The following is a 21,525-nucleotide window of genomic DNA, read 5'->3' as shown; positions in this document are numbered from 1 at the left end:
GATTCCCTGTTCTGTACATACAGAGTCGAAAAGTTCGGGTCTGTTTGTTATCAGTAGGTCCAAGATGTTATCTCCACGAGTCGGTTCTCTGTTTAATTGCTCGAGGTAATTTTCGGATAGTGCACTCAGTATAATATCACACTGTCCATTCCGTTCAGCTACTCTTCCAGGTCCTTTGCTCTCTCTCTGACACAATTACAATGTCACCGGCGAACCTTAAAATTTTTATTTCTTCTCCATGGATTTTAATTCCTACTTCGAATTTTTCTTTTGTTTCCTTTACTGCTTGCTCAATATACAGATTGAATAACATCGGGGATAGGCTACAACCCTGTCTCACTCCCTTCCCAACCACTGCTCCCCCTTTCATGCCCCTCGACTCTTACAACTGCCATCTGGTTTCTGTACAAATTGTAAATAGCCTTTCGCTCCCTGTATTTTACCCTTGCCACCTTCAGAATTTGAAAGAGAGTGTTCCAGTCAACATTGTCAAAAGCTTTCTCTAAGTCTACGAATGCCAGAAATTTAGGTTTGCCTTTCCTTAATCTATTTTCTAAGATAAGTCGTAGGATCAGTATTGCCTCACGTGTTCCAACATTTCTACGGAATCCAAACTGATCTTCCCTGAGGTCGGCTTCTACCAGTTTTTTCATTCATCTGTAAAGAATTCGTGTCAGTATTTTGCAGCCGTGACTTATTAAACTGATAGTTCGGTAATTTTGACATCTGTCAACACCTGCTTTCTTTGGGATTGAAATTATTATGTTCTTCTTGAAGTCTGAGGGTATTTCGCCTCTCTCATACATCTTGCTCACTAGATGGTAGAGTTTTGTTAGGCCTGGCTCTTCCAAGGCTGTCAGTAGTTCTAATGGAATGTTGTCTATTCCCAGGGCCTTGTTTCGACTTATGTCTTTCAGTGCTCTGTCAAACTCTTCACTTCTCCCATTTCATCTTCATCTATATGCTCTTCCATTTTCATAATATTGTCCTCAAGAACATCTCTCTTGTATAGACCCCTATATACTCCTTCCACCTTTCTGCTTTCCCTTCTTTGCTTAGAACTGGGTTTCCATCTGAACTCTTGATATTCATCCAAGTGGTTCTCTTTTCTCCAAAGGTCTCTTTAATTTTCTTGTAGGCATTATCTATCTTACCCCTAGTGATATGCACCTCTACATCCTTACATTTGTCCTCTAGCCACCCTTGCTTAGCCATTTTGCACTTCCTGTCTATCTCATTTTTGAGACGTTTGTATCCCTTTTTGTCTGCTTCATTTACTGCATTTTTGTATTTTCTCCTTCCATCAATTAAATTCAATATATCTTCTGTTACCCAAGAATTTCTATTAGCCCTAATCTTTTTACCTACTTGATCCTCTGCTGCCTTCACTATTTCATCTCTCAAAGCTAACCATTCGTATCAATTGTTCGCTAATGCTCTCCCTGAAACACTCTACAACCCCTGGTTCTTTCAGTTTATCCAGGTCCCATGTCCTCAAATTCCCACCTTTTTGCAGTTTCTTCAGTTTTAATCTACAGTTCATAACCAATAGATTGTAGTCAGAGTCCACATCTGCCCCTGGAAATGTCTTACAATTTAAAACCTTGTTCCTGAATCTCTGTTTTAGCATTATATAATCTGAGACCTTCCAGTATCTCCAGGCTTCTTCCATGTACACAACCTTCTTTCATGATTCTTGAACCAAGTGTTAGCTATCATTAAGTTATGCTCTGTGCAAAATTCTACCAGGTGGCTTCCTCTTTCATTCCTTACTCCCATTCCTTACTCCCATTCCATATTCACCTACTACGTTTCCTTCTCTTCCTTTTCCTACTATCGAGTTCCAGTCACCCATGACTATTAAATTTTCGTCTCCCTTCACTATCTGAATAATTTCATTTATCTCATCATCATACATTTCATCAATCTCTAGTTGGCATATAAACTTGTACTACTGTGGTAGACGTGGGCTTCGTATCTATCTTGGCCACAATAATGCGTTCAGTATGCTGTTTGTTGTAGCTTACTCGCATTCCTATATTCCTATTCATTTTTAAACCTACTCCTGCATTACTCCTATTTGATTTTGTATTCATAACCCTGTATTCACCTGAACCAGAAGTCTTGTTCCTCCTCCACCGAACTTCACTAATTCCCACTATATCTAACTTTAACCTATGCATTTCCCTTTTTAAATTTTCTAATCTACCTGCCCGATTAAGGGATCTGACATTCCTCGCTCCGATCAGTAGAATGTCAGTTTTCTTTCTCCTGATAACAACGTCCTTCTGCGTAGTCCCTGCCTGGAGATCCAAATGGGGGACTATTTTACCTCCGGAATATTTTACCCAAGAGGACACCATCATCATTTAACCATACAGGAAAGCTGCATACCCTCAGGAAAAATTACAGCTGTAGTTTCCCCTTGCTTTCAGCCGTTCGCAGTACCAGCACAGCAAGGCCGTTTTGGTTAGTGTTACAAGGCCAGATCAGTCAATCATCCAGACTGTTGCCCCTGCAACTACTGAAAAGGCTGCTGCCCCTCTTCACATTTGTTTGGCTTCTCAACAGATACCCCTCCATTGTGGTTGCACCTACGGTACGGCTATCTGTATCGCTGAGGCATGCAAGCCTCCCCACCACTGGCAAGGTACATGGTTCATGGGGGGGGGGGGGGGGGGGGCAGGCAGTTTTTATATAGGACTGAAAGCACACATTGTGAGCACACTGGAGACAGATTTGTTAAAGGGCCATAACTATTCTATTGTTACAGAGTGTAAGTTGTTTATAAACTGAAATGGAAAATTTCCATGAATATCTTGATATGTTAACAGGTGTTTTGTGTGAAAAGATGATTATGTCATTTAATTAACTGAAACCTTTATTGTGCTGCTCGAGTGTTTAGGATCCCCCCCCATATCTTATTAAAAGAAAGTATCAAAACAGTTTAGAGGTGGGCTGCTAGATTGGTTATTGACAGGTTCGATCAACACACAAGTATTACAGAGATGTTTCATGAACTTAAGTGGGAATCCCTAGAGGAAAGACCACATTCTTTTCACAAAACACTACAGACAAGCTGATTGTGGAATTATTCTACTGCTGCCAACGTACTTTTCATGTAAGGGCTATGAAGATAAGATACGAGAAATTAGGGCTCGTACGAAGACATACAGACAGTCCTTTACCCTCGCTCTAGTTGTGAGTGGAGCAGGAAAGGAAATTAGTAGTAGTGGTACAAGGTACCCTTTGCCATACACAGTACAGATGCTTGCCATGTATGGATGTAGATGTAGATGATGTTCAGTCTTTACAAGTGTTAAACATTTCATTGTAAGGGAATACAAAACTTATTTACTTTTGTGTTTAACTTTTATTACAAATTAAGGCTGTTTTGGAAATACCTAAAGAACAAAACATTCACTCACTTCAAATGTCTGAAGTTCCTTGCCTATTTGTAACATTACTTGTATTTCTACTCTCCCCAAAAGCTGTTATGTTGTGTTCCTTTTTTTGTTTTCTGTGCAAACACGTTTCTGGTATTTATAAAATACAGAAATCTAAAATGAAATAAAATATAAAATCAGTAACCATTTTTTTCTTTTCACTCATGCCTCGTGAAGCTGTGAGCCTTTCTACTTGAGTATCTTCTTTTTGTGAAGGGGAAAAATTAAAATTAGAAGCTGAAGTTGTAACAAACACACTGTTGTTCTTCACTCTGTGACAGGTTCCCCCTTACTTCAGTTTAAAATGACTTTCACAATGTTGAGTGAAAATATTACTTTTGCACAGTTATTGGGCACCTTCAGTGAAATTGACTTGTGAATTGTCAGTAGTGTATGTATTTCTTAAAAGTACAGAGATGTATTACATTTTTTGCTGTAATTTATTATTATGGAAACAACTGATGATAATTTACAGGGCATGTATGACCCAGGAAATATGGGAATTTTTTCTGGGAGAAATCCAGCAAAAATGGGGGAATTTTTCATTGGTCTAATTTTCAGTTAAATTTCTGTAATTTTGACTGGTAGGAGATGACACTCTAACAAAGAATTTTTCTTCATCCCAGCCATCCCAGCAAAAATTGTTGACTGCCAATATTGTATGTGAAAGCTTAGCATTTCTTGTGGCTTTGCTGTATCTGTATTAATTGAAACAGTTAACTTTTCCTATTTCTGTGTTCATGTTATTTGACAATGATGTTGCTATTGGCTTACTACATCATGTGTTCTACACTCTGAATATCTGCTGTCATTGGCTGGTGAAATCACATGGCATGACATATGATTGGATGACGAAAGTGCATCACAATCTCAAGTTCAATGCTTCAGAAGCTACCATGCTGTATTTGACAGAATTCGTGTTTATACTTTCTTAATATAAAAATATGCAATGTACATTTTGCCACACATGAAAGATCTTTATTTTTTGGCGGGTTTTATTACCTAAAGTGCTGTGAAGTTCTATGCTGGTGTATAAAATCCCCACCATTCAAATGATTGATAAGTTTTACGGCTCTGAGTGGAAATATATTGTCACTTAACACAGAAAAAAGTACTTTCACAAGGGATAGAATGTATTTTCACTAATGGAAAATTTGTATTTTTAATCAGGAAATGTGGGAAAAATCTAGGAATTTTCTTTCTTCTGGGTATACACCCTGGTAATGTACTAGTATCTTGTATTGTTTTATGATTTACTGACATAATAATCATGATAATTAGTGTTTGTTGAATTCATTTTATTAAGAAGGTCTGCAAATAGCCTTTTCAGCCGTGGCGTTTAAAACTGCAGACAGGAACAACTTCAAAGTTACGCAGTGGATGTCACAGTAAGGAGTAAGTGTTAAAATTCTATTTGTCTTTGACAGGCAGATGTGAGACAGGCAAAGCCAAGGTTTTTAGCACAGTCTTGATTTAAAAATGTGAATAGCTCATGTCGGCTTTGATTTAGATTTGTTGCATCTTTGTACACCACAATGGCCTAATGTTCCTCAATGAAAGTCACTCTTTTGATTTGAGTATGAACATACTTTTTAAAGATTTAAAGAAGTTGAATAACATAGGAAAAACTTTGTTTTGTTGTTTGAATTTAACTCTTTGTCATGTTGTTGCACTATGACAATTTTGATCTTTTTTACTGCTAGTAAGGCAGTCAGTTTGTTACCAAAACTAATCGCATTGTTACTGCAGTTCATGTATGGCTTTGGATTACTGTACAACCACTGCTTCATTCTCTATATTAAGCATCATGAATGGCAGCATTGGAGTGACATGTGGTTAATATTCTGATGTTCTGCACAATAAAACTGGTTTATAAAAGTGGTGCCTCATTGTTGCGTTTAAAACTATAGCAATAATTGTGTGCTTACTTTCTGTAGTTACTATTTTTAGCGAGAAACAACTGTTTCATTAATGCTTTGTAAGAATTTTGCGTCCTGTTTCTTCTCTGTAAACCTAGGGGTGACCACCAACCTTACCTTTGGGTGTCAGAAACTTATGAAACTAATTCAAAGAGAGCTGCAGTGTTCAGAGGATATTAGTGCACATTAATGAAGAAACATTTTTTTTTTTCATTTATAAAGCACCTTCAAATCACCAAATGTGCCATTAATTTTTTTCAGTTAGGTTGAACATTTTACATAAATAATCTTCAGTTTCCTCTTAAATTTCAGGAAGGTACATTAATGTTCTTCAGACATTTGAAGTGTGTGAATGTTTTGGTCTTAAGGTCTTTCCGAAACAGTCTTAATTTGTAATGAAAGTTAAACACAAAAGTGCTAGACCATAAATAAGTTTTCTATTTCCTTGCAATGAAATGTTTAACATTTGTAGAGACAGAACATCATCTACATACATCATACATACATACATACATACATGGCAAGTGTCTGTATTGTGCATGGCAAAGGGTACCATGTACCACTACTGGTAATTTCCTTTCCTGTTCCACTCACAACTAGAGGGAATGAGAAATGACTGTATGCCTTCGTACGAGCCCTAATTTCCCGTATCTGATCTTCATGGTCCTTATGTGAAATGTACATTGGCAGCAGTAGAATCATTCTGCAGTCAGCTTCTCAGTAGTGTTCTGCAAAAAGAATGTGGTCTTCCCTCCAGGTATTCCCACTTGAGTTCATAAAATATCTCTGTAATACTTGTGTGTCGATCAAACCTGTCAGTAACCATTCTAACAGCCTGCCTCTAAATTGCTTTGATATTTTCTTTTAAATCAATGTGATGGGGATCCGAAACACTCGAGCAGCTCTCAACAGTGAGTTGAACTGGTGTTCTATATGTGATCTCCTTTACAGATAAGCCACTCTGCCTTAAAATTTTATAAGTAAACCAAAGTTGACCATTCACCTTTCCTACTGCCATCTTTAGCTGCTTGTTCCAAGTCATATTGCTTTGCAACATTCCACCTCGATATTTAATCAGCGTAATTGTGTCAAGCAGCACACTACTAATGATGATGTATTTCAACATTAGGGGATTGTTTCTCTTACTCAGCTGCATTAACATACATTTTTCTATATTTAGAGCAAGCTGCCATTCATCACACCAACTAGAAATTCTGTCTTGAGTCATCTTGTCCTCTTACAGTCACTCAGCAGTGTCACCTTCCTATACATCACAGCATCATCAGCAAACATCCACAGATTGCTGCTTGCTGTGTTTGTTAGATCATTTATGTGTATAGAGAATAAGAGCAGTCCTAACTGACTTCTCTGGAGTACTTTTGATGATACCCTTGACTCTGAGGAACACTTTCTGTTGAGGAAAATGCACTGGATTCTATTACTTAAGAAGCCACTCACATATCTGAGAATCTCTTTCATATGCTCATACCTTTAACAGTCTACAGTAAAAGGCATATCCAACTACTACTGTATGTCTTCAAGTTGAGGGAAAGACTTGCATTTTTCTTGCAGAAATTGTTTGACTGGGTCCACTGATCAGAAAAAAATCTTGAAGACGACATTGCTTACTAAAATCTATCTCACTAAGTAATGTTGTCTCTACTCCAACGTTTTCATTCCATTTTCCACTCTTTTGTAAACAATAAAACACCTACATCTGCACATTTATTTTGAAAAACATCCTTCATAACATTTGAATGAAAAATTTATTGTGGTGCAGATATGTAGTTCAGAAATCTGCTTTATGAAAGTATTTTTATTACACTAATTGTGAATATCTTTCCTTTGTTTCAGTATATGTTTTGTGCCCTACACGACTGCATTGGCGCCATACTAAAAACCAAACATAACTCATCAACTGATGTCTTGAAACACACATTCAGTGAAGAAGTCTGTGGGTACTTGCGTAAAAGTGTTAGTATGATTCTCCTCTCTCTTCTTCTTTTTATTTTTTTATATATATATATATATATATATATATATATATATATATATATATATATATATATATATATATATATATATATATGTGTGTGTGTGTTTGTTTTATCATCATAGATTATCATCCTCTGTTGTTACGTAAGTGTTGTTTGATTATTTTGTGTCGCATCTTAGTCTAAAAGTTGTTAAATTACACATATACAGTGAGATTGCATTGCTGCTAATTGTGGGATTATAACTCCACTCACTTTTACAAAGTGTATGGTTTATATTTTAAAACGCAGACATTTTTAGGTAGATGTGTTATCATACACCTGTTTTATTAGTTGTGATTCAGGTAACCCATGTATAATGATTCCGAGTTTTGGCATAATTTTTGTACTGTTCATAATACATTTAATGAACGTCCCTTCAATTGTGGTATCAGCATTTTACAAATCGCGTCAAGCATCTAACAGGTGATGTTGAATTGTTAGGTGAAGGGATATTGTAAGAGAAAAACGGTTTCATACAGAAAAAAATGAAAGACTTAAGCTCAAGAAACATCAATTGACATAACCTTCTGAAAGAAAAACAATACTGGTATGAACCAACTGATTCTGAAAATGTACTGGAAACCATAAATTCTGGAGCTCAGCAGCCATTTTGGAAAAGTTTCAGTTTATTGGAGGCTTCTAGATGATTTGGAAAAGTTTCAGTTTATTGGAGGCTTCTAGATGAAAAACACTGACCTCACTGTTCAATTTCTTAACTGAAGATTTGGAAGCCACTATAACAGATGAAGAAAAATAGGCTGTCAGTGGTGAAGGTATGATCACTTTAAAATTAAGTAGTTGTTCACTAGATACACCACAATGAAGAGTGTTATTTGTGCTTGTACTTGATGAGGAAGAAAGCAAACTCATGGTTTAATGTTGTATTGATGATGGAGTTAGAGATGTAGCATAAACTCGAACTGGGAAAGGAAACTGGTAATGCTCTTTCAAAGGAACCCTCCTGGCATTCACTGTAAGCACTTTAGGTTTTCTGAGACATGAATTTGAATTGCCAGTGTTTTATCGTTACACCACCTTATTAAGAGAGGGGGGGGGGGGGATAATACCAAAACTTGAAGCCTAATTGTTGCAAAGGAGAGAACTGGAGCTTAGCATGACAAGTGTTCTAATGATATGGAAGATGTGCCACTGAAGAGTCATATGCATGTTGTCCACACATCATACTGCTGAAATGGCATCAACAGGACAGAAAGACTGACTACAATCAATGGGAGCAGAAGACAATCACGATTTTGTTAAAAAACCATGAAATGAAATTATATTTAAAAATATTTCACACATTGGTCTGTTGTTCACAAATTCCATGCAGGAAAAAAACTATCATTGTCTGAGTGGCATCTGACTCTTACTTGCAAGACTGTAGAGAAACCTCAGAATAAATAAATCATAGGGTGCCAATTGGAAAAGGAAAGCCCCTTACAGCTTAGATTGAGGCACTTTCCAAGCATTGTTGAATCATCTTGAAAAGAAAATCACCACAAGATTAGTGTTGTTCACAGCAAGAAAAACAGGTAGAAGGAGCTGCAGTGGTGGTTTTAACAATATTATGTGAACCTGTGTGTTGTTTCATATTTTGAACTTACCATACCCAAAAAATTTGTAAAAATTATGTCTTTATCATAAAATTTTGTTAATGTTAATAGACAAATAAATCTGCAACATTGTTGATTACTTAGCGCAGTAGCAATGATAATTTAGTGTGGCAGACACACTGTGTTGAGCAACAGACAAGACTAGCACAACAAGGACTGTGGATGAGGCAAGCCACACCACATAAATCTCGTGCGTTGTCGGCAGGAACTCGGCAGGAAAAGGATTAAATGAAGGTATAATGTTGAGCATTCATTTGTAAGAAAGTCAATTTATTTCCTGACAGAAGAGGAACACACGAGGTACAAAAACCCATTCTCGAGAGTAGTTGATATTGATGACATTTTAACTATGTGAACTATCAAATAAGATTACATTCATTTGCAGTAAAACACAGTTGTAAGATGGATAAGAAGCAGGTTATCATGGATACCAGAGTTTTGGGCAAAACTTAAGTCATGTGTTGCAGTACTGAATAAGAATTATCATGATAATGTACAAGATGAAAATACAGATAACCAGTTTTGCTGAAAAAATAATCAAATTTAAACTAAAGATACAATGGATAAAGTAAATGAAAGACTAAAATTACAATGATATTCAGAAGAAAAGACCTGAGTGTGGCTTTTCAGACGTTACTGGTGGAACTACTGAAAATATGTGCCAGGTAACACTGTAAAAGTCATCCCACAATATTTCATCAGAGCAAATGTTTGACATCCTCTGCAGCATTTGCCTTAACCATTTGAAGATGTTGAACAGTTGTTTTGATGAAATGCTGTGGTACTTAAACAGTGTTATTGCAAAATACTTGGGGTTCAGAACTGAAAAGGTATATGACAACAGTGAGTTGCACTAAAACTAATAACCTAACACTTTCAAGTCCAGAAGTATCAGCTCCAAATGGAATATTGAGTACCTGATGTCTGGTCAGTTTAACCAAGCACTCCAAGTTTGTAGAAGGTCAGAGAGGGACTGGTTGCAGGCAGTAATATTTAATAGTGTGCTCCTGGCTATGATGAAGTTACACCAATGTGGAAGTTAGCTACATGCAGAATTTTATTGGTCATAACCAGCATTATGGAGATAAATTAATGAACAGTCACTGAAACAGTATATGTACACAGAAAACACCTGAGAAATGCTTCAGTCAACTAAGAAGGCAATACAAAAAGAATAGGACTTAAAGGATACACAGACACACTCAAAGGGAAGAATGGGTTAGGAAACATTCCACAAAGAACTATCTATGATGTACATGTTCTCGTGATTACCAGCACTGACTGACAATAAGTTACTTATCAAGAAATATCAAGGTTGAAAAGGAACGTCAGTTTTGAAATCTGCTGATGCCTAAGAGTTCCCCAGATGGCAGGATGGTGGAATTAAATTCACTAAAGATGATATATGAAGATAATATTAAAATTGTAAGCATGAAAACTGGATAAACAAAATTCAAAAGCTAATTTCATCTGGAGAAAGAATTTACAGAGATGTGTGCTCAAATTGACCCCAAGGATATATTTTGTTCAAGGATTGAGACCAAAAGTTATGTATACTGTGTTTTGTATGGGTAACTTAAGTATGTGCTACACAAAGGATCATTGAATGCATTTCAGGAAGAATCTATGCCATCTGAATATAGTGCAGTATATGAAGGGTTGCTCCACATAACAGAATTTATGATCTAAAAAGTGAAAATTTAATATTCGGTAACAACAGAAGCTCACAAGTACAAGCTAAGAAATTCATCTTTTGATATAGACCTCATCAAAACACACAATGTGATGCAAGTGAGTAGAATTAGTGAAATTATATTAGATATTAGGTTAGAAGGAAAATGGCAGGTGGCAAGATGAATATGAGAGAGAGAGAGAGAGAGAGAGAGAGAGAGAGAGAGAGAGAGAGAGAGAGAGAGAGGGGGGGGAGGGGGGGGGGGGGTGAGAGTGCACATGAGTACAGGCTTGGGTTGAGGAAGGATGAAGAAGGAGAGTAGCTGTCTTCTTTTCAAAGGAACCTTCCTGTCTTTGCTCTAAGAAAATCAGATAAATAATAGAAAACCTAAATTTGAACTTTCCTACCCCCAAATGAGAATCCATGGATCCACCTCACATGTTTGCAAAGATGAAGGGAGAGTTAATTCGTAGCAAATTCAACATTCGTTCAAATGTTCATTTGTGAACTGCATCAGGAACAGTAATAAGAAGTGAAAGCAGTACTGAAGGTCAAAGTTTGTTCAACTGAAATTCCACTGCATCGGAAATAAAATAGACAGTGGGACAGTGTATCTCAACTTATTCCAGCTCAGACATGGCTTATGGTTTCCATACTGGGGAAGGCTGTGATGTTTACCTATCTGAACTAACCTATAACTCGAGCTGTGCTACAGGTCAGTCCTTCTCCACAACCAACCTCTTTTTTTTGAGGGGGGGGGGGGGGGGGGGGGGCTGACAATATCACACTCTAGCCACAAGTTTACATAAAATATTGTCCTTCCATTTGATGATCAACTACTGAATAACACCAAAAGCTAAAACTATGATAAGATCTGCAGGTGGCATATCTATACGTCAACGTCACATTTCCCAACACTTTTATCCCAACCATTTGTACTAAAAGATGTGTTTTGGAGAGAAATCTGTAATGCAGTGTATGTTTCCTTTTTTGGATGCTTAATGTAGAGGAGACCAAGAGATGAATACACCAAGCAGATTCAGAAGGATGTAGGTTGCAGTAGGTACTGGGAGATGAAGAAGCTTACACGGAATAGAGTACCATGGAGAGCTGCATCAAACCAGTCTCAGGACTGAAGACAACAATAACAAAGTGTTTTATGATTTCAAATCTAAACTTGTGGCTTGTAATGTTTTGTATCAATCCAATCAATGGCATTTATGAGTTCGCAAGATAAAGTAGTGAAGTCTCCATGATGTCAAGGATGTTGTGCTGTGATTGGCTGACTGAAGCAAACTGAGCAGCTGTTGTGTTGATTTGTTTACAAAGATAGCATACCATATTTATACTTGTGTATTATGAAAATTTGTAGTTTAAGTGATAACCCACATTGAAGCTCTCTCTGAAAGGCATTATTTTTTAATATGGTTTGTTGTGCCAAAGTATCGTAAAATGAGATGTCAGCCTATGAAGTGGAAGTGGATAGTTCCTGTGAATTATTATGGGTGGAGGTTACACTCAACAACCGAGCTAGGTTAATAATTGGCTCCTTTTACCGACCTCCCGACTCAGCAGCATTAGTGGCAGAACAACTGAGAGAAAATTTGGAATACATTTCACATAAATTTTCTCAGCATGTTACAGTCTTTCGTGGAGATTTCAATTTACTAGATATAGACTGGGACACTCAGATGTTTAGGACAGGTGGTAGGGACAGAGCATCGAGTGACATTATACTGAGTGCACTATCCGAAAATTACCTCGAACAATTAAACAGAGAACCGACTCGTGGAGATAACATCTTGGACCTACTGATAACAAACAGACCCGAACCTTTCGACTCTGTATGTACAGAACAGGGAATCAGTGATCATAAGGCCGTTGCAGCATCCCCGAATATGGAAGTTAGTAGGAATATAAAAAAAGGGAGGAAGGTTTATCTGTTTAGCAAGAGTAATAGAAGGCAGATTTCAGACTACCTAACAGATCAAAACGAAAATTTCTGTTCCGACACTGACAATGTTGAGTGTTTAAGGGAAAAGTTCAAGGCAATCGTGAAATGCGTTTTAGACAGGTACGTGCCGATTAAAACTGTGAGGGACGGGAGAAACCCACCGTGGTACAACAACAAAGTTAGGAAACTACTGCGAAAGCAAAGAGAGCTTCACTCTAAGTTTAAATGCAGCCAAAACCTCTCAGACAAACAGAAGCTATACGATGTCAAAGTTAGCGTAAGGAGGGCTATGCGTGAAGCGTTCATTGAATTCGAAAGTAAAATTCTATGTACCGACTTGACAGAAAATCCTAGGAAGTTCTGGTCTTATGTTAAATCAGTAAGTGGCTCAAAACAGCATATCCAGACACTCCGGGATGATGATGGCATTGAAACAGAGGATGACATGCGTAAAGGTGAAATACTAAATACCTTTTTCCAAAGCTGTTTCACAGAGGAAGACCGCACTGCAGTTCCTTCTCTAAATCCTCGCACAAACGATAAAATGGCTGACATCAAAATAAGTGTCCAAGGAATAGAAAAGCAACTGGAATCACTCAACAGAGGAAAGTCCACTGGACCTGACGGGATACCAATTCGATTCTACACAGAGTACGCGAAAGAACTATAGACCTATATCTCTGACGTCGATCTGTTGTAGAATTTTAGAACATGTTTTTTGCTCGAGTATCGTGTCGTTTTTGGAAACCCAGAATCTACTATGTAGGAATCAACATGGATTCCGGAAACAGCGATCGTGTGAAACCCAACTCGCTTTATTTGTTCATGAGACCCAGAAAATATTAGATACAGGCTCCCAGGTGGATGCTATTTTTCTTGACTTCAGGAAGGCGTTCAATACAGTTCTGCACTGTCGCCTGATAAAGAAAGTAAGAGCCTACGGAATATCAGACCAGCTGTGTGGCTGGATTGAAGAGTTTTTAGCAAACAGAACACAGCATGTTGTTATCAATGGAGAGACGTCTACAGACGTTAAAGTAACCTCTGGCGTGCCACAGGGGAGTGTTATAGGACCATTACTTTTCAAAATATATGTAAATGACCTAGTAGATAGTGTCGGAAGTCCCATGCGGCTTTTCGCGGATGATGCTGTTGTATACAGAGAAGTTGCAGCATTAGAAAATTGTAGCGAAATGCAGGAAGATCTGCAGCGGATAGGCACTTGGTGCAGGGAGTGGCAACTGACCCTTAACATAGACAAATGTAATGTATTGCGAATACATAGAAAGAAGGATCCTTTATTGTATGATTATATGATAGCGGAACAAACACTGGTAGCAGTTACTTCTGTAAAATATCTGGGAGTATACGCGCGGAACGATTTGAAGTGGAACGATCATATAAAATTAATTGTTGGTAAGGCGGGTACCAGGTTGAGATTCATTGGGAGAGTCCTTAGAAAATGTAGTCCATCAAGAAAGGAGGTGGCTTACAAAACACTCGTTCGACCTATACTTGAGTATTGCTCATCAGTGTGGGATCCGTACCAGATCGGGTTGACGGAGGAGATAGAGAAGATCCAAAGAAGAGCGGCGCGTTTCGTCACAGGGTTATTTGGTAACTGTAATAGCGTTACAGAGATGTTTAACAAACTCAAATGGCAGACTGCAAGAGAGGCGCTCTGCATCGCGGTGTAGCTTGCTTGCCAGGTTTCGAGAGGGTGCGTTTCTGGATGAGGTATCGAATATATTGCTTCCCCCTACTTATACCTCCCAAGGAGATTACGAATGTAAAATTAGAGAGATTAGAGCGCGCACGGAGGCTTTCAGACAGTCGTTCTTCCCGCGAACCATACGCGACTGGAACAGGAAAGGGAGGTAATGACAGTGGCACGTAAAGTGCCCTCTGTTACACACCGTTGGGTGGCTTGCGGAGTATAAATGTAGGTGTAGATGTAGAACATGTTACCACCAATTTTTTAAGTACTTCACTTAGTAGGCTATATAGGTAATAACAAAAAAATAAAAGTGTATTGTTTATTAAGACACAATTTGCTAACCTTAATTAATTTGTTAGAATGGTTTAGTTTGTATTATATGCACACATTATATTTTTTAGTATATTTGGTCAGTATGTGCTCTAGTTCTTACCACCATTTTTAAATACAGCTACTTACATTAGTTAGTGGCATGAGATGTGAAAACAAATTTCATTAATCATTGTTACACACAGTCATGTCACCTGCAATTACTGTTTTCCAAAGGCAGTTTATATGCTCACTTGAAATAAAAATTTTGAAATTATTGACTCTATGCAACAATTTTCAGTTACATTTTTTTCAACTGCAGGCCATGAAGTTCTTGTAAAAATAACACTAACATTCTTCACTTGATGATGATGAGCTTTTCTGTAGAATCCCTATAATGATAAAACAGTTGAAACAATTGGCACTATGTTTCTCTCTTAACTAGTTCAGGAACATCCAATTCTTCAACGTGGGAGACATGCTGCAGATGAAGCCCAAATCGTTTTTGCTTGTATAATCACAAGTGCTTCCTGTGGAAGTCAGCACGATGATTTCTTTGGAGTTGGTATTTGTCAGTCATTCACATTTTGGGTTATCACCTCCTACAATCCTGCAGTAAAAAAAAAAGTTTGGTTTTGAGTTTAAATGACAAGACTCCCATAATCTTTTTTCATTGAACATGTACCTTCGAACTTCTTCAGAAAATTGTTAACTTGCCTTCACCAATTCTATCTCCCAGTAAATGTGGACAAATTACACTCAGTATGTGCCACTATAATTTCTAACCATCTTGTGCACAGACATTAGTACCAAACTGTTTTCTGTTTAGTCTATAAGACCACAGTGTAAAATCCTGTAAATTTTTATTTATTTAATAGTCCTGGCAGTGAAAGTTTATTTTACTGTTAATTTTAAAATATTAATGACTTTAAATGTGGCAGGAAATAAGTCATCCTGCACCTGACTTTTGTGGGGTAGTCTTGAGTTTAACTCATTTCATCTCTGGTGCCATTGCAGTAATAAATAAAATCTTATAGTCTAGCCAGCTATTGAAACAACTTGTGATCAGATTTCACCATGTACATTTCTGATACCACCCAGAGAAAAAGGCAAATAAACAGAACAAGAGTGAACAACATGCACAAAGCACATGCAATGTGCTGCAACAGGCTGACGAAGCTATGATGAAGGAATTGATTACTGCAACATGACTCAAAGAAATTGGAACCTCCATAGCTGGTCTAAAAATGGCAATAGAAGTTTAATGCTAATTTTACTTACCACTTTCATACAGCAAAAATGTTTTAACATGATATAAATATGATGTAATCTTAAAAATATTGCTCCAAGTGCCACTGGGAGCTAAAATTCCAGGGAATAATTTTGTTAATATTTGCTGAGTAAATTAATTTCACTGTCTCGTACGCTTATCTGTAATTGCTTGAGATAAATAACAGTCTTGATTTATGTTCCTGTCCACTTCTCAGTGCTGCCCTTTACCATTTTGTATCTTCAGTATTTCTTTTTTATAACAATTTTTTTTAGTTATTTTGCAATTTTTTTATTTTACAGTGAAGTGTAAAATTGAGTTTTGTTGTTTAGCACTACATCTATAATGGTACAGTAAAGTTTTAAGTGTGTAAATCTTTACTAGATGCAGTACACTGAAGAGCCAAAGAAACTGAACTGGTACACTTGCCTAATATCGTTTAGAGCCCACGTCAGCCTGTAGAAGGCCACAACATGATGTGGCATGGACTCGACTAATGTCTGAAGTAGTGCTGGAGGAAATAGACACCATGAATCCTGCAGGGCTGTCCATAAATCTGTAAGAGTACGAGGGGATGGAGATCTCTTCCAAACAGCACATTGCAAGACATCCCAGCTATGCTCAATAATATTCTGTCTGAGGAGTTTGGTGGCCAGGGGAAGTGTTTAAACTCAGTAGAGTGTTCCTGGAGCCACTCTGTAGCAATTCTGGATCTGTGGGGTGTTGCACTGCCCTGCTGGAATTGCCCAAGTCCATCGAGATGCACAATGAATGGAAGCAGGTGATCAGATAGGATGCTTATGTACATGTCACCTGTTGGAGTCATATCTAGACATATCAGGGGTCCCATATCACTCCGCCGGCCGAAGTGGCCGTGTGGTTAAAGGCGCTGCAGTCTGGAACCGCAAGACCGCTACGGTCGCAGGTTCGAATCCTGCCTCGGGCATGGATGTTTGTGATGTCCTTAGGTTAGTTAGGTTTAACTAGTTCTAAGTTCTAGGGGACTAATGACCTCAGCAGTTGAGTCCCATCATGCTCAGAGCCATTTGAACCATTTGAACCATATCACTCCAACTGCACACGCACCACGCCACTACAGAGCCTCCACCAACTTGAATAGTTACATGCTGACTTGCAGGGTCCATAGGTTCATGAGGTTGTCTCCATACCCGTACACATCCATCTGCTCGATACAGTTTGAAATGAGGCTCTTCCAACCAGGCAATATGTTTTCAGTCGTCAACAGTCCAAAGTCGGTGTTGACGGGCCCAGGCAAGGCGTAAATGTTTGTGTTGTACAGTAATCAAGGGTACACAAGTGGACTTTTGGCTCCAAAAGCCCATATTGATGATGTTTCAATGAATGGTTCGCACGCTGACATTTGTTGATGGCCCAGCTTAGAAATCTGGAGCAATTTGTGGAAGGGTTGCACTTCTGTCATGTTTAACAATTCTCTTCAGTAGTCATTGGTCCCATTCTTGCAGGATCTTTTTCCAGTCACATCAATGTCGGAGATTTTGACAGTTTACCGGAGTCCAAATGTTCACAGTAAATTTGTGAAATGGTTGTATGGGAAAATCCCCACTTCACCACCACCTCGGAGATGCTGTACTTCATGTGCGGACAATAACACCATGTTCAAACTCACTTAAATTTGATATCCTGCCATTGTAGCAGCAGTAACCAATCTAAGAACTGCACAAGACACTTCTCTTACATGGATGTTGCTGACCGCAGCTCTGTATTCTGCCTGTTTACATATATTTGTATTTGAATGTGCATGTCTACACCAGTTTCTTTGTCACTTCAGTGTAATATCCACTGAATAGCTATCTTGCCCCAAGATAGAAACAATCATATTTTAAAAATTCTAATAATGTGGTAATCTTAAGTACTGTATTTAATGTGTGTTGCAAAAAAAATTGATAGGAAATATTTACTTTCTTGATCATTTTAAATTTAGCTTACTTGAATGTTTCTGGTTGCTCAAACAAGTTCTCATTAAGTGGTGGCACCTCTCTAGGTCACTAAAGAACATATAGAATTTTGTTGTGAAATATGTCTGCTTACCATTAGTTTCTATCCACTTTATTTCTCTACATTTTGTTAATATAGAGAATTGGAGAGGTATTATATATATAATGCGTAAATATCATTTTATCTTCAGATTGTGGTGCCATTATGTCATAGCATTGAAACAGATCTGAGATTACATGTGCATTCGCATCTGCAACTTGAGGATTCAAATCCCTTTAATGTTGGAGTGAAGGACAACCTATCATTATTAAAAGTTCAGCCAATTCGTTTCATGGATTATTACATTGACATTAAAGGTACAGTACATATTAGTTAATTGTTACTTTTAATTTCTCCAAAAAATACAAGAAGTGGAGTATCCACAACTACTGCCATACATCTGTGCAGCTGTTTATAGAAGTCTTAGAGAATTCAAAGTGGGTTTAATTCAGTTGAGTGTACTGTTCCTTGCATTTGTTTTCTAGAACTACTGTTTGCTGCAGAGAATGTCATTGAAAGGAAAGGGGCAATATGAATTTGTTCTACATTTGTACTTTTCATTTGCGGATCAGTCAGAAATTAAACTCCATGATTGTGGAACACACCTGCATAAAATCTGTAGTCTAATTATCACAGTAAAAGCATAACACTAACTGTTGTGCACATTGTTTTGTACTAGTTACTTCATATAACGAAAGATAAAGTATGTCACAGTTAAATACAAACATAAATATCTACTTTAAATGTGGATGTTATAGAAGAGATAATAAACAACTATGCATTAGGAAATAGTCCAATGTGAAGTACTGGATGTCAACATCTAATGGGCCCGCTATTTCAGCAGATGACCATGTTATGACGGTAATGGGGCCTTTTGCCTAAATGTTATGTCCACTGGACACTGACATACGGCATTTCACCTGTGAACAATTTGGCAAGAAGTTTGCCAGGGGAAGTTGAAGAATCACAACTATACACTAAAATGCAAGAAAAATTATAGTTACGAGTCTCCATCACTCATAAATAGAATGATTGTGCAAGAATATATGTTTCCATTTTAGATCAGAATATATGATATTTGTTGCTGAAGTAGTTAATTTCTCTTTAAAACATCGTGGGTTGTTGTCAAATACCGTGTAACCATTCCTTCAGTTATACAAGGGTTGTCCAGAAAGTAAAGAATGTTTTGGCGTAAATAAATAAAAACAAAAGGTATCAACACAAAACTTTATTTACTAAGTTATAATATCTTACTCTTACTTTTCAGTGTAGTCACCATAGCTGTAAAGGCACTTAATGGGGCCGATTTTTCAGTTTCCATGTTGTGCTCCTCTGCCACCAAACATTTGAGCTAGGATGTGACTGCTATTCTGAGGTGTTTTGCACATAAAAATTCCTTTAGTTTTGGAAATAAGTGAAAATCACTAGGTGCCATGTCAGGCTGTAAAGAGTATGCACAAAAATTTCACAGTTAAACCATGAAGGTGTGTGTGCCCATGTGCATGTGCGTGTGCCCGCGTGCGCGCACGCTGAGCCACGAGACCGATGTCATGACTTATAAATGCCTTTACTGACAACATTGTTCATCACTTGTTTTGGATAGCATGCCCAAGTTATTATAGAGCTTCACAATGGGTCTGTGATTTCATTATTTATCCTCTTGGCATGCACTCCATATGGGTCAAACAACTGTCACCACACACTTCATATTTGACAGGATTTTCAATGGGCGCCACCGTTTTGAAAGGTTACAGAACAAAGCTGCATGGCAACTCGACAACAAAACTTGACTCTCACTGAGATGGTGGATTGAGTTAATTGGCATGCTTGCGATCATGGGGATCTGTGCTGGGCGTGGTGCGCAGTCATTCTTTACTTTCTGAACGATCCTTCTACAAGGTGGGTTCCATAAGTAATCTGACCAAACTGGTGAAAATACATTTATTGAATGTATTTGTACAAATAGTCAAAAATTTTTGAAATAGCACCCTCCTGTGTAGATACACTTCTGGAAGTAGTGTTTTGGGGCCTGGAAGGGATGTTGAAAGGCCTTCTCTGGGGTTTCCATTAGAACTACTGTAACATGAGCCTGGATGTATTCAATCATGTATTAATGTGTCCCTTTCAGCTCTCACTTTAAGTGAGAAAATGTTAAACATCTGGGATAGCCAGGTCAAGTGTGCAGGGAGGATGAGGAAGCAATGGGGTGCGAGTCCTGGCCAAAAATTAGTTGTCGTTGTCGTGTTGCAGTTTACACTTGTTCCTAATGTCACTTGAACAGTGCACAGCTCTCCTTTTCAATCTTTGGAGCACTTCCAAGTAGAAAGCTTCATTCACAGTGGTCACGGTAGGTACGAATTCATCGTGGGCAATGCCTCTGGCATCAAAGAAGACACTGAGTGTGGTTTTCATGCTTTACTTGGCCATGTGTGCTTTCTTGAGGAGGGGTGATGTTGGGGTATTTCACTCTGAACTCTACCTTTTTATCTCAGGATTGTACTCAAAAATCCATGACTCATCCTTGGTGATAACAGAGTTTAAAAAATTAGGATCACTTTCATATGTTTCCAAGAGTTCTTATCACTGGAGCACTCGCATTCCCCCTTATTATGTTGTTTAAATGGCCTACTGAAGCTGTACAAAGTTTGAAATACATCTGTGATCCCAACGTTATGGCCTCTCCTTGTTAGTTGTGGCGTATCTTTACTAGAGAATCTAGATCTCATCAAGTCACAATTGCCAAAATTTGCAGGGATTGTTCATTTATAACTGACCTCCACAACACCATAACTTTCAGAAAGAAGTTTTTGCCCTCTGAGAGATCTACTGGAAGTAAACATCCAAAGCAATTGAGCGGAGGGACCTTCCTGAAATTAACAGTGTAATGAAAAAAAGAAAAAAAAAGGAAGAAAGAAAGAAAGAAGAAGAAAGACTGTGACTCGTTTACACTTGTGTTTAATTCCCAAGTGATACCCGAATATACAGGATGTTTAGGGAGACATAGAAAATCTTTAGGAGGTGGTGGTAGAGACTAATTCAAATGCAACTTTCCATATAATACACATCCAGATTTTTATTGTCTGCAGTGATACAGTTGTTAGAATGTAACCCAAACACCATGTAGCTCTACTGATATCATCTTGGCATTCTTTTATGAGGGCAGTACTATTTGTAATCTGTATAATCACTTTGTCTGTTCTGTTTACGTTTTTGTTTGTAGCCTTTGCCTTTCAACCAGTGTCACATGTAAACACTTAAAGGGATACGGTCCAGGGACCATGAGGTCTAGAAATGTGTCCATCTCTGCCTATCCATCTTAATAGCAATCTTCTTATTGATTGATGACATTTGATGGCTATAATATGTAGGGCCTCCATCATGTTAGAGGACCATACCTGTTCCTGTAACCAAAGCAGAGAAACATTCTTGAAAATGGCCCTCCACAAAGACATATTGGTCTTCAGTCGTACTTGTAATGTAGTTTACAAATGCTAATTCTGAGTGTGGTAGCTAGGTTCTGGCAGATTGCAACACTTCATACGGAGCCACTCAAGAAAATAAATCTCCACCTTT

The 21,525-nt window shown here is 37.9% G+C and overlaps 1 protein-coding gene across 1 annotated transcript in view; it reads left to right on the top strand.

Annotated features, from left to right (window-relative positions):
- LOC124555796 (WASH complex subunit 4) overlaps positions 1–21,525 on the top strand; it is a 187,502-nt gene that overhangs the window by 85,540 nt on the left and 80,437 nt on the right. The window contains exons 11-12 of the mRNA XM_047129858.1: positions 7,220–7,339; positions 18,104–18,269. Of these exons, the coding sequence (XP_046985814.1) occupies positions 7,220–7,339; positions 18,104–18,269 (286 nt within the window). The remainder of the gene's footprint in view (positions 1–7,219; positions 7,340–18,103; positions 18,270–21,525) is intronic.

This window comes from Schistocerca americana, chromosome X (assembly GCF_021461395.2).
Source record: "Schistocerca americana isolate TAMUIC-IGC-003095 chromosome X, iqSchAmer2.1, whole genome shotgun sequence".
NCBI classification, from domain to species: Eukaryota; Metazoa; Arthropoda; class Insecta; order Orthoptera; family Acrididae; genus Schistocerca; species Schistocerca americana.
The sequence above is the reverse complement of the archived record's forward strand: the minus strand, read 5'-3'. Positions and strand labels throughout refer to the sequence as shown.